Source organism: Stegostoma tigrinum, chromosome 21 (genome assembly GCF_030684315.1).
Source record: "Stegostoma tigrinum isolate sSteTig4 chromosome 21, sSteTig4.hap1, whole genome shotgun sequence".
NCBI lineage: Eukaryota > Metazoa > Chordata > Chondrichthyes > Orectolobiformes > Stegostomatidae > Stegostoma > Stegostoma tigrinum.
The window spans coordinates 23,233,547-23,253,682 of record NC_081374.1 but is presented as its reverse complement, the minus strand read 5'-3'; the positions used below and the strand labels follow the sequence as shown (position 1 = coordinate 23,253,682).

The 20,136-nt window shown below is 38.7% G+C and overlaps 1 protein-coding gene across 5 annotated transcripts in view; it reads left to right on the top strand.

Annotated features, from left to right (window-relative positions):
- Positions 1-20,136, top strand: part of kif21b (kinesin family member 21B) — a 172,058-nt gene that overhangs the window by 117,728 nt on the left and 34,194 nt on the right. For 3 of the 5 annotated variants that reach the window (XR_009447007.1, XR_009447005.1, XM_048553218.2), the window contains exons 19-27: positions 2,890-3,043; positions 3,358-3,549; positions 8,109-8,210; positions 9,413-9,575; positions 10,160-10,220; positions 12,109-12,166; positions 12,709-12,890; positions 14,721-14,813; positions 17,103-17,231. Coding sequence is in view for 1 of the 5 variants with exons in the window: in XM_048553218.2 (XP_048409175.1) it covers positions 2,890-3,043; positions 3,358-3,549; positions 8,109-8,210; positions 9,413-9,575; positions 10,160-10,220; positions 12,109-12,166; positions 12,709-12,890; positions 14,721-14,813; positions 17,103-17,231 (1,134 nt within the window). In the remaining 4 variants the exon portion in view is untranslated. The remainder of the gene's footprint in view (positions 1-2,889; positions 3,044-3,357; positions 3,550-8,108; positions 8,211-9,412; positions 9,576-10,159; positions 10,221-12,108; positions 12,167-12,708; positions 12,891-14,720; positions 14,814-17,102; positions 17,232-20,136) is intronic. The other 2 variants (XR_009447008.1, XR_009447006.1) reach the window with 1 other exon arrangement.

The following is a 20,136-nucleotide window of genomic DNA, read 5'->3' as shown; positions in this document are numbered from 1 at the left end:
CTATACTCTCCTCTCCACCTATCTTCTTTTCTCTCCATCTTCGGTCCGCCTCCCACTCTCTCCCTATTTATTCTGATGAAGGGTCTAGGCCCGAAACGTCAGCTTTTGTGCTCCTGAGGTGCTGCTTGGCCTGCTCTGTTCATCCAGCTTCACTCTTTGCGATGCCATGTACCATTCCCTTTTCAAGAGCATTCCTCCATACATTCATTCCATTCCAAGGATTTCACAGGACTGCTCCAAATTTACAATAAAAGCTCAGTCAGAGCTCACTCTCTAAACTATGGAAGTTTCATTTAATGTTAAAATAATGTTTATTTTTTTCCTGGTTTTGCTCATAGAAGATATCATGCGTAAGATGGTTAGTGTAAAATATTTTATTGACCTATTACATTCTACTGGACAAGGATAGAACTGATCTAAAAATTAAATTTCTAAAGTAGAGTAAGGCCTTTTTTTGATGCTATTAGGCAAGAACTTTCAAAAGTTATTTGGGAGAGGGTATTCAGAGGTAAAGGGGTGGTTGGAAAGTGGGAGGCCTTCAAAAATGAGATAGTGAGCCCAGAGGCAGTATCTTCCTATTAGTGTGAAAGGCAAAGTTGGTAGGTGCAGGGAGTACCGGGTGACTAGAGAAATTGAGGATCTGATCAAGGGAAAGGAGAAGGCCAATGACAGGTATAGACAAGTAGGATCAAGTGAATCGGAATAGAAGGGCAGTGGGAGGAAACTCGAGGGGAATCAGGAGGGCATAAAGGGAACATAAGATAGCTTTAGCAAATGTGGTTAAGGAGAATCCAGAGAGATTCGACAAATACTGTAGGGGTGAAATAGTATTTAAGGAGACAATAGGACCCCTTAGAGTTCAACTAAACCTTCTCTATGTGTGGAACCGCAAGAGATAGGTGAGATACTGAACAAGTATTTCATGTCCATATTAACTGTGGGGAAGGGTATGGAAGCTGATTAACTTCAAGAAATACTAGAGACCGGTGAACCTGATGTCAGTGGTGGGTGAGTTGTTGGAAAGGGTTCTGAGGCACAGGTTCTACATGTATTTGAAAAGGCAAGGGCTGATTAGGGATAGTCAATATGGCTTTGCGTGTGGGAAATTATGCCTCACTAACTTGATTGAGTTTCTGAAGAAGGGACAAAGAAAAGTGATGAAGGCAAAGTGGTGGATATCGTCTGTATGGGCTTCAGCAAAGTGTTCAACAGGGTTCCATACTGTAGACTGTATAGCAAGCTTGGATCATAAGGAATCCAGGGAGAACTAGCCATTTGGGTATAAAATTGGCTTGAAGGTAGGAGACAGAGGGTAGTGGTGGAGGTTTGTTATTTAGACTAGAGACCTGTGGCCATAGGGGTGCTGCAAGGATTGGTGCTGGATCCACTGATTTTTGTTATTATATAAATGATTTGGATGTGAACGTAGGAGGTACGGTTAGTAAGTTTGCAGATGACACCATAATTTGTGGTCTAGTTTATAGTGAAGAAGGTTTTCTCAGAGTACAATGGGACCTTGATCAGATGGGCCTATGGGCCGAGGAGGGGCAAATGGAGTTTAATTTAGATAAATGTGAGGGGTTTCCTTTTTGGTAAGGCAAATCAAGGCAGGACTTATACACTCAATAGTTGGGTCCTGTGGAGTGTTGTTGAACAAAGAGACCTTGAGGTGCAGGCCCATTGTTCCTTGAAGGCAGAGTCCCAGGTAGACAGGATAGTGAAGAAGGCATTTGGTACACTTGGCTTTATTGATCAGTGCATTAACTATTGGAGTTGGGATGTCATGTTGCTGCTGTGCGATACATTAGTTCGGTCACTTTTGAAATACTGCATTCATTTCTGGTCTCCTTGCTTTAGGAAAGACATTGTCCAACTTGAAAAGGTGCGGAAAAGATTTGCATGGATGTTGCCAGGGTTGGAGGGTTTGAGCTGCAGGGAGACACTGAATAGGCTGGAGCTATTTTCCCTGGAGCATCGGAGGCTAAGGGGTGACCTTATAGATGTTTATAAAATCATGAGGGATTTGTAGGTGAATAGCTAAGGCCTTTTTTCCATGATAGGGGAATCCAAAATTAGAGGGCATAGGTTTAAGGTGAGAGGGGAAAGATACATAAGTGAACAAAAGGGCAACCTTTTCATGCAGAGGGTAGTGCATGCCTGCAATGAGCTGGCAGAAGAAGTGGTGGAGGCTGGTACAATTGCAACATTTAAAAGCCATCTGGGTGGGCACATGAATAGGAAGGGATTAGAAGCATATGGGCCAAATGCTGGCAATTTTACTTAGGTTGGAATCGACCAGTTGGACCGTAGGGGCTGTTTCCATACTGTACATCTCTATGATTCAATCACCTGTGTCTTTTGGATAGAACACCAGGTACAGACTGGATTGATGGAATGTACATGAAAGGAAGATTTAAAAAAGCACGTGAACTGGGGAAGAAAAGAGTTCAACTACATCAGTTCAACTGTCAGTGGGCTGTATTTCATTAAGAGATAGTAGGAACTGCTGATACTGAAGTCTGAGATAACAAGGTGTAGAGCTGGATGAGCACAGCATACCAGGCAACATCAGAGGAGCAGGAAAACTGACGTTTCAGGCCTGGACCCTGGAAAAGGGTTTTCTGAAGAAGTATCCAGACCCAAAACGTAGGCCTGCCTGGTCTGCTGTGCTCATCCAGCTCGACATCTTGTTATCCTGTATTTCATTAAACTTTATTTATTGTTGACATAAGAGTTGCAATATAAGAAAATGTATTTTCTCTAAAGTAAGTGAAAATATTATACTGTCTCAGTATCCACAACACCAACTAGTAACATAATCAATGTATATCCTTTTAGTATTGGTACTGAGGTTTTTTTTTCTTATTGACTTTGTTGACTATTTTTCAGCAGAAAAGTCAAGTATCAGAAAAAGGGAGTTGGCGAGGGCTTCTCGAAGACAGCCCGGCTAAAATGGCAGGCATTGGAATGTAGAATATCCGACATTGTGATGCAAAGGATGACTATTTCGAACTTAGAAGCGGATATGAATCGCCTGCTTGGGGTATTCATATTTAGTCATTACACAGACATGCAAAGTTACTTCCCAAACGTTTGCACTTAACACTTCCCAAAACTTTCCATTTTTAACTGACAACACTTGTGCACCATAGGATGCTCACTGCTGCTTTCAGTCGTGAGAAGACTATTTGGCTCAGCCTTTATCAAGTGCCTTAGAATTCAAATTTTCAAATTTGTTTTTTTCTTCTGATTCACTGTTCCATGAACAAACACTCTAGAAATACTCTTGCCTTGCATTTCATCTTTTTAAAGTGTTTTTAACGTCTTTTTAAAGCGTTAATGCTATTTCTTTTCCAGAAACGAGAAGAATTAAATGGCCTACATGAAGTGCTCCTTGGGAAAAGGGAACGGATTCTAAAGGAAAATCCGGAAGATAAGTCCATTCAGGAAATAAATGAGGAACTCGAGGCTTTAAATGCGAATATCGACTATATAAATGACAGCATTTTTGAATGCCAGGCTACCATAATGCAGATAGAGGAGACCAAGGTAATCAAGTTAACACATTGCAGCATGGAGAGAATGTATAATGTTTGGTTTGGTACCTGAAACTGGTATCTGCATTGAAGATGTATGTGAAAAAAGAGGATAAAAACTAAAAATCTAAGACAGCAATCAAAAATTCTGTCGGCACTCAACAGATTCATCATTATTAATGGAGCAAACAGGCAAGTTAATGTTTCAGGAGTAATCCTTCATCATCACTCGAAATGACAAAGACAGGTAACAATGAAAGAAGGTTCAGAAGAAAGAAGAGACAAAGAATGAGAAACATGTGGTAGAGGAGGTTGCATAAAATGACTTGTCAACTTCTTCTAAAGAAAGGAGAGAACTTAGTTTTGAAGTGATATTAACATGAGACAGTGTGTGGAGCTGGATGAACACAGCAGGCCAAGCAGCATCTTAGGAGCACAAAAGGTGACGTTTCGGGCCTAGACCCTTCATCAGAGAGGGGGATGGGGAGACGATTCTGAAATAAATAGGGAGAGAGGGGGAGGCGGACTGAAGATGGATAGAGGAGAAGATAGGTGCAGAGGATAGTATGTGTGGGGAGGTAGGGAGGTGATAGGTTAGTCCGGGGAGGACGGACAGGTCAAGAGGGTGGGATGAGGTTAGTAGGTAGGAAATGGAGGTGCAGCTTGAGGTGGGAGGAGGGGATAGGTGAGAGGAAGAACAGGTTAGGCTGGCGGGGACGAGCTGGGCTGGTTTTGCGATGCAGTGAGGGGAGGGGAGATTTTGAAGCTGGTGAAATCCACATTGATACCATTGGGCCGCAGGGTTCCCAAGCGGAATATGAGTTGCTGTTCCTGCAACCTTCGGGTGGCATCATTATGGCACTGCAGGAGGCCCAGGATGGACATGTCTGAGAAGTGGGAGGTTGAGTTGAAAGGATTTGCAACTGGGAGGTGCAGTTGTTTACTGCGAACCGAGCGTAGGTGTTCTGCAAAGCGATCCCAAAGCCTCCGCTTGGTTTCCCCAATGTCGAGGAAGCCACACTAGGTACAGCAGATGCAGTATACCACATTGGCAGATGTGCAAGTGAACATCAGCTTGATGTGGAAAGTCATCTTGGGGCCTGGGATAGGGGAGAGGGAGGAGGTGTGGGGGCAAGTGTAGCATTTCCTGCGGTTGCAGGGGAAGGTGCTGGGTGTGGTGGAGTTGGAGGGCAGTGTGGAGCGAACAAGGCAGTCACGGAGAGAGTGGTCTCTCCGGAAGGCAGACAAGGGCGGGGATGGAAAAATAGCTTGGGTGGTGGGGTCGGATTGTAGATGGCGGAAGTGCCGGAGGATGATGCGTTGTATGCAGAGGTTGGTGGGGTGGTTTGTGAGGCCTAGGGGTATTCTGTTTTGGCAGTGATTGCGGGGGTGGGGTGTAAGGGATGAGGTGCGGGGGACACCGCCACACCACCTCCCGCACCCCACCCCAGGTCCCATGATGACTTTCCACATCAAGCAGATGTCCACCTGCACATCCACCAGTGTGGTATACTGCATCCGCTTTACCCGGTGTGGCTTCCTCTACATTGGGGAAACCAAGTGGAGGCTTGGGGACCGCTTTGCAGAACACCTCCACTCAATTCACAATAAACAACTGCATCTCCCAGTCGCAAACCATTTCAACTCCCCCCTCCCATTCCTCAGACGACATGTCCATCCTGGGCCTCCTGCAGTGCCACAATGATGCCACCCGTAGGTTGCAGGAACAGCAACTCATATTCCGCTTGGGAACCCTGCAGCCTAATGGTATCAGTGTGGATTTCACCAGCTTCAAAGTCTCCCCTTCCCCCCACTGCATCCCCAAACCAGCCCAGCTCGTCCCCGCCGGCCTAACCTGTTCTTCCTCTCACCTGTCCCCTCCTCCCACCTCAAGCTGTACCCCAATTTCCTACCTACTAACCTCATCCCACCTCCTTGACCTGTCCGTCCTCCCCAGACTGATCTATCACCTCCCTTCCTCCCCACCCTTTCTCTCCTCTGCACCTATCTTCTCCTCTGAACATCTTCAGTCCGCCTCCCCCTCTCTCCCTATTTATTCCAGAACCCTCTCCCCATCCCCCTTCTCTCATGAAGCGTCTATGCCCAAAACGTCATTATTTGTGCTCCTAAGATGCTGCTTGGCCTGTTGTGTTCATCCAGCCTCAGACTTTGTTATCTTGGATTCTCCAGCATCTGCAGTTCCCATTATCTCTTAACATGAGACAGTGTTGTGTGGAAAAACATAGATATAGAAATTAAAGAAACGACAACGTATTTTTGTAGCATCTTTTAATGTAATGAAACATCCCAAAGTGCTTTCCAGGTAACATTATGAAATGAAGCATGAAGATGAAGCAGAACTACCTAAGGAGATATTAGATGTTGTGTGAAATGGTATTAGCCTGGGTCTCTGAATTACTAGATCAGTGGCTTTTTTTCTCTATGTCACCATCTCTCCAGCATGTTGGACAAGCAATCTGGTAACTTATAAATAATGGAAAGTCAGAGAGATGGTAGTGAGGTAGAGTTGTGCTTGTAAATGTACTTGTGAAAACAAGCACTGTACCTTTCGGTGATTTCACCCGGGGCAACATGTCGACGCAAAATGAGAAGGAGCCGAGTGTAGTTGTAAGAGCATTGGAGAAATGGTGCGGCGCAAGAAGAGGAGCATTGCAAGTCATTCTCTGGCTACTGTCAGGGGTTTGTGATTAACCGAGGCAATGGGAGTAAGCAGGACTTAAAATGGCAATGAGAAGTTGTCTGAACAGAGGAGGGTCCAGCTCAGGTAAATGTGAGATATTATATCTATTTGAATAGTCTGTTTTGAGTTAAAATGTGATGCCTCTCTTTGTAAACCACTTGAAACAGAGCTGAGCTTGTTGCAATATCATTTTGAATAGATTCATTAATAGCTTGCACTGACAGTTTCATCTTTTTAGTACTTTATGGTTAAGCTGAAAAAAGAGGGCTGGGAAGTACAAACATGATTTGTCTCAGACTTAATTCAGAATTTTGTCACAGGTTCCAAATGGCCTATTGCTTTTCAAGAGGTCTGTGTGCTTCACGGAGTGCATTGTTAAAGAGTAATCATTAATTTCATAAAATTTTTAAAAAGCATTGACCTTAAAAAAAAAACTATTTCAGGATTACCCACGAATGACTAGAAATGAGGAACGTCAGCTGGCCGTCGCACCTCTGGAAATCCCTTGACTTTTAAACTGAGCACTAGAAATTCTGACAAATGACCCATATCGATACTGCAGAGTTCATTGACTTCCATCAATTATTTTATGAAAAGTAGTAATAACAGACAGAAGAAAAACAAGACTTGCATTTACAGGTCCATTTTCTGCAACCTCAGAGCATCCTGAAGTGTTTCATAGCCAATGACACAATTTTGAAGTTCTGTTGCTGTTGTAATGTGGGAAAATCCCGATTGTTGCCTGCCGAAGTGAGATTGCATGAAAAAGTAACTGGAGTCAATTAACTAAAGTGAAATTTGGTACTCTGCAAGTGTCCAAAGATATGTTGGCTGCTTGTTGTGCAGATTTGCACGATATTGAATGGGAATAATTCAAAATAGGACAATAGTATAAAGTGTGAATGGAGGAGAAATGAAAGTTGAAGATTGATGTAAATGCTCTTGTTAGTGTTCCAATTTGTTGCAGCTGCTCTATAGTGAAATGGCCATTATGGTGACCATCATGTATGCCATCTAACTGCCAGCCTGCTCTGAATGAAAAACATTGACACCTTCTCAAGGGTATCTACGGAAGGCCAGTAATTCTGGTCTAGCCAAAGACACCCATGTCCATCCTGGGCCTCCTCCAGTGCCACAACGAACCATTCTGGGCCTCCTCCAGTGCCACAACGATGCCACCTGAAGGCTGGAGGAAGAGCGCCTCATATTCCGCATGGGAACCCTGCAGTCCAATGGTCTCCTTGACCTGTCTGTCTTTTCTCCCACCTCTCTGCTCCTTCCACCTCACTGACCAACCCCCACCCCACTTCCTACCTACTAGCCTCATCCTCACCTCCTTGACCTGTCCACCTTCCCTCCCACCGACCCATCCCTCAGTCTTCACTGACCAACCCTCATCCCAACTCCGTACCTACACTCACCTTTACTGGTTTCATCCCCGCCTCCTTGACCTGTCCATCTTCTCTCCACCTATCTGTTCCTCTATCCACCTTCTATCATCCCCTCCCCCCTCCCTATTTATTTCAGAGCCCCCTTCCTCTCCCCCATTTCTGGAGAAGGGTCCAGTCCCGAAACGTCAGCTTTGCTGTCCTCTGATGCTGCCTGACCCACTGTGTTCATCCAACTCTACACCTTGTTATCTCAGACTCCAACATCAGCAGTTCCTACTGTCTCTGAGCCATTAGTTTTAGTTATTTTAATCAACTTGTTCAGAAACATTATGACGTGCCTTCAGGGCAGGTGAGAATTGAACTCAGGTCTTCCGATCCAGAGGTAGGGAAACTACCATTGACTTACAAGAGCCTCTTCAAAGTTCAGCAAGGCAAGATCCATTTGTTTTACATTGATTTCTTTGTGACTGTTCCTTGCAGGATGAAATTAATTCAACAGACACATCTGTTGTCATTAGTTCGTGTTCCTTGGCTGAAGCGCGCCATCTGCTGGATCACTTCCTTAAAATGTCTATTGACAAGGTAACAGATTCCCAATGATCTCCTTTCTCTGTATAATAGAGATACCTTGGTTAAGCATCTTCTAGTTGTCATTAACCAAAAGTATTTACGTTGTAACCAACTAATTTCAGTCCTTCTTATCATTCCTGATCTGATACATTTTCATAAAACCATCCAGTATTACACCTGTGCAGATTTTCCATTCAACTAGCCCACACTATTGGACTGAACCAGCTTTGGTGCCTTCATTTCCAGAAAGTGATGTGTGCTGAACTGAAAAGTAAATCTTGTGGGAAATGGAGTTTTGTTGGAGTCTCACCTAATCAGAAGAACAAAGAGCCCAGAATAACAGAGATTGTGCTGGCCTTAGATAAATTACTTATAATCCCAAAAGATTAAATTTAAGAGCATACATAGATGTTTCATTCAGTGGGACACCTGAAACTAACATGTGGGTGACACATTGAAAATCAACTGGTATCTGACTGTTTCTCAAATTGATGTCTGTAACAGATGAAGGTAAATGGGGGTGAAAGGAATACTGCGTGCTTGATAAATAAATAAAGAGTAGCATTTTATATCTGCTCTTTAAAGTATTAATTCCCCAAGGTAGAAATTTTTGCCATTTTAAAAGATGTAATATTTTCTCCTGACAGTAAATAGATAATGAATAACGCACAGTTTGAAGACAGGGAGAAGGATTTTGATGTGCAAGTAGTCCCTATATTGACAGGTAACCCGATTAGGCAACTTGAATATGGAAGAGTGCTTTACAGGAACGACTGAATAGTATGCCTAATATATTTATCAGAAGTGGAAGATGAAGAGCACTACGCCTATAATTTCTCAACTGTGTTCATTGCTTCACTTCAGGGGTGTCCACTCTGAAAGTTTGGATTGACATTAATTACTATTTCACTGGGCAGCTCAGTTTTTAAATTCATTTAGTTCATTTGTTTAAAAAGACAACCCATTGCAAAACTACTACAAAATGACATCATCATAATTCCTGAAATTTGGCTAAAATTCAAATTGGAATTTTCATTTTGTACTGATGTAATAGTTTAGTCCTCAGCATTATTTGTAGATACGGACTGACAAAATAACAGATTGGAACGTCTTGGTGCCTGTTTGAATGATCGAAGATAGGTTCAGTTGTTCAAAAAAAATTGTTAAAATCTTTTATATTCCATTATTTTAAATTCCATTGTTTTCAACTCCAGGGCATGCAGGTCGCTCAAAAAGAGGCTCAGATCAAGCTGCTGGAAGGTCGATTAAAGCAAATAGATGTGACAGATTCTGTTCCAACTCAGCTTATTAACATATTGCGGGAAAAAGCTGAGTCTATTCCTGAACTACAGACATTGCTTCAAAGTGTTTCACAAGGTAATGTGCACTTTACTGCTCACAACACCTCTGGGATTTTACATACTTCTTAATTAAATATTTATTAAAAGTGCAGAAACTGAGGGTTTTATGGTTTTACATCTTTTCGCACCTGCTTCCTCACATACGTAGCTCCATTATTCTTCTCAGCTGTTTGAAGTAGGAGAGGTTGAATTTTTTGTAAACATATTCACCCAGAAGGTTTGAGTTCATTATCCATTCATGATTGTTGCCTTCGAGCCAGTGATGTCTAAATCGTGTGAATTAATGCAAAAAGACTGTTGCGACTACTTTATAGAAATTAATACAAAAGGCTGTTATAATTCTCCAAAGATTTTAAAAAGAATTTTTCTCCAAATTTTGGACATGAACAGATGATATCCGTTCTTCTGTTATACAAGGAGAAAAATATCTTTAAATCCTACACCATTCTTCTTTGATTTATAAACATCAAGGAGAAAGGTCATAGAACTAAAAATATAAGGTTTTTTTGTTTTTACATAAGAGTTAGGAGATGGTCTGAACAAAAGACTTTGATAAATTGAATGAACAACATTTTTATATCTAATATTTGTAACTTTCAGAAAATGGAGAGCTCAGCAGTGATGAGGAAATCTCTGAGTGCAGTTCAGGTCTTGATAGCAGGTAAGCTTTTGAGAAATGATCACAATAAACTTTATTATTATTGGGTAAATTTCTAAAGCACACCTCCAATGTTATGTTGCTGTCCCTGATGGCCTGCAACAAACAAGAATTGTGTGGAAAATGTTGTTTCGGAACTATTATCAATCTATCAATACAAATTATGAGCTAAACATGTACATTCAGACCTTCCTGCGAATTGGCTAAAGTTCAAACTAAAGGCAAAATATTTCAGATGTCAGAACTATGAAACAAATATCGAAAATCATAGAGAAATTGAACAGCTCTAGCAGATCTGCGGAGTGAAAACAAAGTTAATCTTTCAAGTTTTATACGATCCTTCTTTCCTACTCTGAAGAAAAATCATATCTGACTTAAAATGTTAACTCTGTTGTTGTCCACACAGACACAATCAGATCTGCCACGTTTTTCTAGCATTTTCTGTGGTTGATTAGGGCAACAAGTAGTAACAGCTCAGAAAAATCGAGGGTTATAACTAAGCAACAGTCGGAATATTACAAAAATCCTTGAAACTCATAGGTTGTAGGGAGTGCAGAAATTGTCTATTTTTCCGAGTTCTTATTGTTACCAAACAAGTGTTTTGAATGTGCCCGTGTTTGTGTGTGTATTTAGATTGGGCACTGGACTGGTTGCTGCAAACAAAGGTAACTGTTGATACTTTCTGCCTAACCTAAAATCAAGAATTGTCATTTTGATGTGGTACAAGTGAGCTCTCAAAGTTCATGGGTACCATACAATCAATAAAGTGAGCACAAAAGAATAAATTCTTGGAATACTCTCATTAATAAATTCAGCAATATTTAATGTAATGTATAAATTATTCTTAAATATTGATCTACTGATGGGCAATATTTATTTTCCCTACAGGAAAAATATGTGGTAAAGTAGTGATTGGTGTAAAATAATAAATGATTTGAATTAACTCAGTTTCAGACAATTTAGGTTCTGTGCTCATAATGCCAGAATACAGATTTTATTTTGCTTACAAAATAGTTTTGATTGCTTTCAAATAGTATCACAGTATATTTAAACATTGAGAGAGAAACAGAGTTCATGTTTTGAGTCCAATATGGCTCTCTGTTCTGAAGAAGTCATATCAAACTCACAATGTTAACTCTGTTTTCTCTCTACACAGATGCTGTCAGACCTGCTGAGTTTCTTAAGAATTCTGGGTTTGTTTTATATTTCTAGCATCCACAGTACTTGACTTTTATATTTTGAAGTTGCTGGTAGCTTTTTTGTTTTTAGCATAAGAGTAACAAGTTGCCATAGCTCATGTTTTCCCCTGCTCAGTATGAAGGATAATAAAGTTAACATCAAACGTTCTAAAAGAGATCCAGCTTACTGCAGATTCATCACAGATTTTGCCCCTTGAATTTCATGCTCCTATCTTGGAATGTAACTGGAATCTTCTTATTGCTGCTAGGCTATTGATATTAATTTGTCAATGATACAATGAAAGTTTGTTGTACGTTTTCACTGTATTTGTATTTTGAATGAAAGCACTTGTCATTGGAGTCAAAAGAGGCCACAATGAGTTGACAGCCACTGATAGAAATCCTTTATATAATTCTGGTCAAGCATTTTTAAGATTACGTTTGGTGAAATAAGCTAAGTGACAATTGACTATGAATCATCTATTGACAACAACATCTGTGTCATTTTAAACAACAAAACGAATTTATTAAATTAAATGTATTGAATTTTTATGTCAAATTATTAAAGTATAGTTGCCAATCTTGTGCTTTCACGGTTGAAAACAATGGTATGTATCTTAAGATTTTTGCATCCTTTGAAGAAAGGATGGGGAAACAATGAATCTATACATTTAAGTATTTATTCTAATAAGTGTTATGTTTATTCTTTCTAGTTTACTATCCAGTTCTTATTCAAAGCATTCCCTTAGTCAAGGAGATTTTAGAATAAAGGTACAACTGTTATTTTATCATCAAAATGTGTTGCGCTTACATGCATAGTTTACTAACTGATGCATTATTCCTTTGGTATATTTTTAATGCTGACTTGATACTATATTTGATATACCCCAGCACCGTATTATCCTTGATTTATCATTTAGATGCCAATTTACAGGACATTTTTGAGCTTTTAATAATTTGTGACATTTCAGAAGCTAAGTTTAATCCATAATTACAGATCTAAAATTAAGATGCTTTTAAAAACATTTGGTTCGGTGTGTGTGTGTGCGTGCATGCATGTGTGCGTGTGCATGTGTGTTCCAAATGTTACAATTACCCTTTATTTCACGCACAAAAGTACAACTTACAACTAATTACAGTTCATGAGAAAGCTTAGTTATCTCAGATTTTAACTGCATTCTTAAGGTTGGGTCAGGACCTGGTAGGCATTATACCTGTACTGTCACTACCATGCACAACCTATTCCTAAACTAACATATTCAATTTATACTCGTGATGTGGCATCATTATTTTGATTTTGTTTTTATTTTTAGACAGAGCAAAAAACAGAGTTGCATTATAGGGAAGGTTATGGCTCTGCTGTGGACCTGTCCACTTCAAGTCTAATAAGATCAGCTGATATAAAGGAAAATGGCTTTCTGTCAGTCGATGCCCTCTCACGAGTTCCAAAGGAGACAGAATCCATTACTCTCCAGCCGAGATCCGGAAACACTTTGTAAGTCACTGTACTATTCTTGCATTGAACAATCATATGCTGTGTTTTATTTCAAAATATCATGAAATGTCCCACAGATTAGAAAACATCAACCTGCTAAATGTTTAATTAATGCAAGACAGAAATAAGTCAAGTAAGCTCAGTTGTTTTCTAGATAAACTTATAAATATTGCATGTGACCAAACAATGCACTTGAGCCAGATAAAGGCCTTTTTTCTCAACAATTTGAAACTGAAATACTAAAATGTTTTTGCAACTTATTTCAAGTTGTCACAAGATTCCACTCTTTCCTAAGTATATAGAAGCTAAACATTATTGCATAAACCATTTATTTTAAAAAAAATAACTTCAGGTCTTGCTACTTTTATCTCTGAATGTTGGGTTTGTGTTCTGCACTCTGAGCATGGCATGTTTGGGTATTTATATTTTTCTGTCTAACTTCAATATTAAGTCCAGTAAAATCTCTTTGTAAATCCATTTGTACCATGTTCATTTATTCAAAAGTTTACATTTAAATTCAGTTGTCTCAGGGTTTTGTAGCTGCATGTTGGCTAAAGAGTTGCGCATCCAGTTCTTAAACAGCAATAGAAATTTGTCAGGTGAACCCTGATCTGCATTCAGCCACGTTCTAATGAGCCAGCTCCCTGACTTTGTTCAGAATGTGAAGAAAATCTAGCCTTCCTGAGCAGAGCAACATGTAGTAAAGAAACCTCAGACGGAATAGAAGACTTATAGTAATGAGGACACTGCTGTACAGCAACTTTACTTGCACCTTGCACAGGAGTGATATTATGTATTTGCAGTAAGTAGTGCTATTTCCATATTCAGTGTGAAGTAGATAGTGGCATAGTTGGGTAGAGTATTTGTGGATTAGAAGGCAGGATGTTAGAATATTTAATGTTTGTAAAATGATAAGAGGTGAAGAGTGTAGTGTATGTTCCCTTTAAAAAAAATGCTAATTTTTTTCTCTAGCTGGGAAGTTTTAATGAAGTCTGCAAGCAGCAACAGCTACACAGAGTTCTTGAATTGAAAGATTTGTATCAAAGTTATATACTTTTAGCAAGCAAAGCACCATTTTTACAAGATAGCAGTTTTGAATTTAGCCAGTTAATTTAAACTGGGCCCAAGATACCATAAACCACTTGGATTCGGAGCTGATGTTTTTAACCAATCCCATTGTAAGAATGTAATAGGTCATCATGGGTATAAAAGAAGAGTACATTTGAAAATCGGTATGAGAGTAAACTGTCATCTGTTAAGAGAAAGGTTCTCAACAGCCATCAGCTTTAAAGAAAGTGAAAATAACTTGCTTTTACAGAAATCTGTAAGATCTCAGAGTAAGCACCATCTAAGTAAAGGTACTACAACACATTTCCTTTAACCAATTACAAAGTGAGGCGAGCTCCTCCGGGTGGTTCAGTTTTAGTTATCAGAGGGAGGCCGACCACTCCTTCATAACAGGATTGGTCATGTGAGACTCTGTCAGAACAGTGCAAATTGTAATTTATATCTGATGCACATCTCTAATGTGTCTCTTTGAACCAGAATGTATTTTATCTGTGGTAATAAATGATAGTCGTAGGAAAATTGGTACACTGCAGTTTATGGTAATAAAATGTGAGGCTGGATGAACACAGCAGGCCAAGCAGCATCTCAGGAGCACATTGTGCTCCTGAGATGCTGCTTGGCCTGCTGTGTTCATCCAGCCTCACATTTTATTATCTTGGAATTCTCCAGCATCTGCAGTTCCCATTATCTCTGACACTGCAGTTTATTGATTTCTTTTCAAAAGCTTCGTTGACACCTAGTGAAAATCTCCCTCTTCTCAAGTCCTAGGCAATCTGCTAAAAAGCTACAAGACACTTCACCACTCTTGAGGAGGAAGTCCTATGAAAAAGTACAGATGTCAACTGACAAATCCAGGTGAATATAGTATAGTATTAAAAAGCATGCCAAAGGAGGGGACTTTGCTAAAATATCGATATTTGGAATGAAGGCATTTGTGCTTTACAAGTGTAGTTAGAGTAAAACTACATTAATTTCTGATACTTTTGCCATCTGAACACAAGCACAGTAACAAGTATCATGATGTGTGCCATGTCAACATATTAGGTTGTAATGAACTCTGAATGGAGGGGAAATGAATAATGTATTTATAAAACATTACGTCAGCAAGAGTAAATACACAGATATGATGCGAAGTTTTAATGCGATCATTCCTTTACCTTATTGCTGCACGTTAGACCTCACAATTAAACTGGATTGTCATTAGTGCAAAGCTTGGAATGCCAAGAGTTCAGAATATTCTGAGCAGTTGCTGGCATATGATTCAATTGTAGGTACTTGTTCTGTTGCAAATTTTTATTTTGGAAGCTGTCCTTCAGGCTTGATTTAGGTGAGGAAATTCCATATTTCTGTAGGTTTCTGATAACGTCCTAAAATTCATTATTTTATATTTAGCAAAGTTTTGTATTTGTCATGAGATGTGGGTGTCACTGGGTAAGCAAGTATTTGTTGCAAATTCTCAGTTGTCAAGAGTGCACTTAGAAATCAACCACATTACCCTGGGCATGGAGTCACATGTAGGCTGAACCAGGTAAGGACACTAATGAAATAAAAGCCTATCTAGTTCATTAATGGCGTTACCTGGTTCAAACTACATCTGTTAAACAGTCTATATTCCTTTTAAATTACAGATTTTTAGCCAATTCAAATTTCACTATCTGCCATGGGGTTTGGTGAAGAATGGGGAATAAGAGTGTTGGGGTTCTGGATTCTAGTTCAGTGAGGACACCACTACTTCACTATCTCTGCTAATTTATATGTTGCTCATTTTCAGTGGATATTCTCATATTTTCGATGCTATATTGAGAGACTGTAGTGCAGTTTACTGATGAAATCACTTAGGGCAGTTGGGAGAACTAAATCCAGTCGGAAGAGATTTACCAGGTTGTTGCCAGAAATGGAAGGTTTTAGTTATAAGGAGAGGCAGATAGGCTATGACTTTTCTCACTGCACTGTAGGAGGTTGAGGGGTGACCTCAGAGAGGTTTATAAAATCATGAGGTGTATGAATAAGATGAATGTAAGTGTCTTTTCCCTAAGGTCAGGGATTTGAAAACTGAGGGCATATTTTTAAGGTGTGAGGAGGAAGATTTGAAAAAGGCATGAGAGCCAATGTCTTTGCACAGCCATTCGAATGTGGAAAGAATTTCCAGAGAAATTGGTGGGTGCGGATACAGTTACAATATTTAAAAGACATATAGATGAGTACATGAAAAAGAAATGTTTGGAAGGATACAGGCCAAGTGCAGACAGGTTGGACTAGTTTAGTTTGGAATTATTCAATATGGACTGGTTGGACTGAAGGGCTTGTTTGTATGCTGTATGACTCTATGTTTTCATAAGGTCAGCAGAAATTTGGCAAAAATTTTACAGAAATAAAGGAAACAGATTTTTCTCATCTGTTTGCAGTGTTTTTGCAACAGTGGATGTTCACGAGAGTATGTGAGGGAATTCTAGGCTTTAGAAGATAAATTGGGTGCTAAATTTCAAATTTACTCCAAAACACAGTACCTTCAAAGGATGTTGAAGTTTGCACTGAGGCCTGTTGCATATATAGATTGTTCTGTAAGCACATTGTGAAATATGTGCTTGAAATAATTGTTAAATAAAGTTCTGTACAAATCTAACAGCTCGATCTCTATCCATTTTCAGTAGTTTGCTTCTGAACTATTAGATAGAATGTCTTATCTTTCAACCAGTTTCAAAGGAAAAAACATTAAAAGTAGTAGTAGGGCATCCTGGTTTGTCAGTTTGTGTCCATTTTAATTCAAGTGTAACAAAGCCATCTTCTTTGTTTTGCCACTACTTTTTCAATACTAGTCTTTAGTTTCCAGATCATAAGGTGCACGTTAACTTTACCATTTTAAAACTTTTCTAATTTGTGCTATAATCAACAAGTCAAGGTTTGCAGACCATTACACCCTGCAGTCAATAAATTTCTAATGTGTGCAGAATACAGTTAAACTGGATTAGCCTCTTCTACATGCAATTGCTTTGAGTTGTGCAGCTTATTCTCAATTTGTCATGTTTACAAAGGAGAGATGTTAGGTAACTGAAGGAGCCAATGAGTAATGTTAATACTTACTAGATTATAATACTGCAGACTGTTTAATTGTTCAGCTCTGACCAAAACTATTGTTCCTTGCAGGACTGATTGGAGGCCCTCTGAAATTAATATAACTCCTCCTTCTTCTCCTCCAACCCGAGCTCGTAATGACAGGAATGTGTTCTCCCGACTCACCAGCACTCAACTTCAGACATTCCCCGCACATGACAAGTAAGCACACAACAAAAAGAATGTTTCCTGTTGTTTTTCTGATGCATGTATTGGTCCATGTATAAACATTTATTCAAATTTATTCACTCCCAGCAAATTCTAAAAAATTTAAATGTTCTTTTATAAAGTAGATAATAACTCTTTATGAAATCTTCTAGTTGGAACTTTGAAATCAACAGTTTAATCCTTTATTTGCAGGATGCAGATATGTTATAAAATATGTAATCATTTTGGATGCTAAACTAACCCAGAAGTTCACTACTGTCAATTTTCTCAATTCTAATTCTTCTATGCCAACCAAGGATTAATTATATCACATGAAGAATGCAGTGGGAATAATAATTAGCTTTTACTATTGTTAGATATAATCTATACTTTTTTTTCCTCTGACTAAATAGCACTTTCTATGATACAATTCTACATGTTGATATCTGTTTATGTTAGAGTTAAAAATACAGTTCTTATAAACTGGCTTGTTAACATGTCTTCATTGAAGATTGTAAAAGTGAAGCCAATACTTTCTGAAAGGGCAGTTTTCATCCACAAGCCATGTCCTTTCAGGGATTTGTAACATGTTTCACATGGAATTGTTTAATTCAGTCTAAGTTTCGCTACAGGCAAGAATTATAATCACTTTCTAATTTACATTGAGGTAGAGTTTCTAAATTTTCTTCGAGAAAGTCCAAAACTTTAGAATAGTTACATCATGATGGTAACTCCATTCCAGCCTTAATTTTGACTTATGACGCCATACTGTCCTAAGGATAAGGCTTTCAAAAGGTCTCCTATTACATGATTTGAGCCCCAGCAATCCATTTCGAAATTCAGCTTTTTTCTGTTTGCCATTGTGCAGTCAATAGGTCGTTATATTTGCTGTTTATGCCATCTAAGCTGATTGGGATATCCTTTACAAGGATAAAAAGAGAATTTAATTGTGTTCCCTATTTGATAATGGGTGTTTTAACACATTGATTTTGAAATTTGGTTAGAGGTAGATAACAGTTGTTTGGTAAAAGTGCAAACGCATAGGTTATTTTTACTTTGTACCACTCTTCCAATGACTATTCAATGTTAATTGGGCAAATGATCAATACATTTTCACAGAAACAAACCAGCTAATCTGTGTGGGCAAATGTTCACTAGACACAACAATTCACCAATCCTCAGTTATCTGTTACCGCCTATGAACTCAAAATGAAAATGAAAATTTTCTATCCATACTTAAAGTCATTGGAAATGGAAAGCTGCCTAAAATTATACTAATGAGCACCTGGGGTGGTGAGTTCATGTGCTTTTCAAACAACAGATCTCACTGCTTATATGTGATGCTCAATGGTACAATAGCAGTAATAAAAATAAGCATGATTGTACACACAGCAATAATGGCGAACCACAGTTTAGGCTAACATTATGAACCTAAATATTTGTTAAAATGTCTTTTATCACCTTCATATATGAAACAAAAATTAGCTGACCAGCAGTTTCCTTCAAGCATAAATAAACGCAGTTTGTTGGGGTTTAAAATTGTGAGTACTATTTAAAAGAAATTATTAATGAAATTTTCTCACAAGCAAAGCAATGTGATTCTGCACATTTATTACAAGAAAGACGACACTTCTATTGCAACTTTCCCTTTGGCTATTTTACCCAAAATGTAGTGATTGAATTAAACACAATCATAAATCATTTTTTATCAATGTGCAATCAATTAGCACAAGATTTGTATATTTATTTTTCACTGAAGTAATTCCAAACATGCCAGTAGAAGTTTTCATGCATGAATTTCCAATTCCCCGATCCTATACGTTTCATGCAAGTTTTTGGCGTCATATCAAGATTACCAGCTGTGTTTGAACCCCAGACAATAATTCACTATTGTTTCTAATATCTGCAATTTTGAACAATGTTATGACCAAGGTTAGTTTAAATTTTAATGGTCATAATTTCAATGGGCTAAAAAAAAATTCCATTGAAGATTTTTTGGGCCTTTTTGATTGTATTCAACAAGATGATTGTATTCAACTGCGGAGGATCGGTGTGGACTTGATTGGTCGAATGATTTGCTTCCACACCCTAGGGATTCTGTGATTCTATTCTATGAATAACATCAGCTCTATCCACCCCAAAAATAAACTGAACATATGACTGCTGCTTTGAAATTGAAATGAAAGGAAGTGAATAATAGTTATCACATTCTGTCTGATACACAATAAGTGATTGCTTGTTATAAATGTAAATGGCCTATGAGGCGGGGTCTGTAATTAAAGTGAATGTGGTAAACATGGACCCTGATGCACCACGACCTCTTATCACTGATGTTCAGAATATATTGTCCATTAAAGCCAAGGCTGTATGATTAGATATTCCATATCCAATACAGAACACTGGATCTTTCCATTCTTTAAACACTTAAGCCTTGTTTGCCATAGATTTTTAGGAACAGTTTGGCTGAAATGAGGTTCATGTGCAGTTTGCATAACTAACAGTTACTGACTTTCTTTACTTAGATATAATTTGGGAATATGTATTGTGCTTTGTCTTGCTTCTGAAGGTCCTTCAGGAAGCATAACTTAAAGGATGACAATCAATGCTGTGTTTATCTGTGGCGGAAAGCATGACTTTTAGTGAACATTCCAATTGGTATCTAGAATATACAAATTACACTTGTGTTTCTTGTTCACAAATTCTATATGTTTACTTATTTTGATAACATTAACTTTGTCTGTGTCATCAAAGTTTTTCTTTTTCACAATGTTGGCTGTGCGTGTACATGTCTTAGTTGTCATACTATGGTAGATATGCCAAGTCACATTCAAAGTTGCTTTTAATAATGTGTTGCTTTTGGTGCTTTATTCTTGAATACATGTCTGTAGCTCACTTACAGTCCATAGTGGATTACATGCCT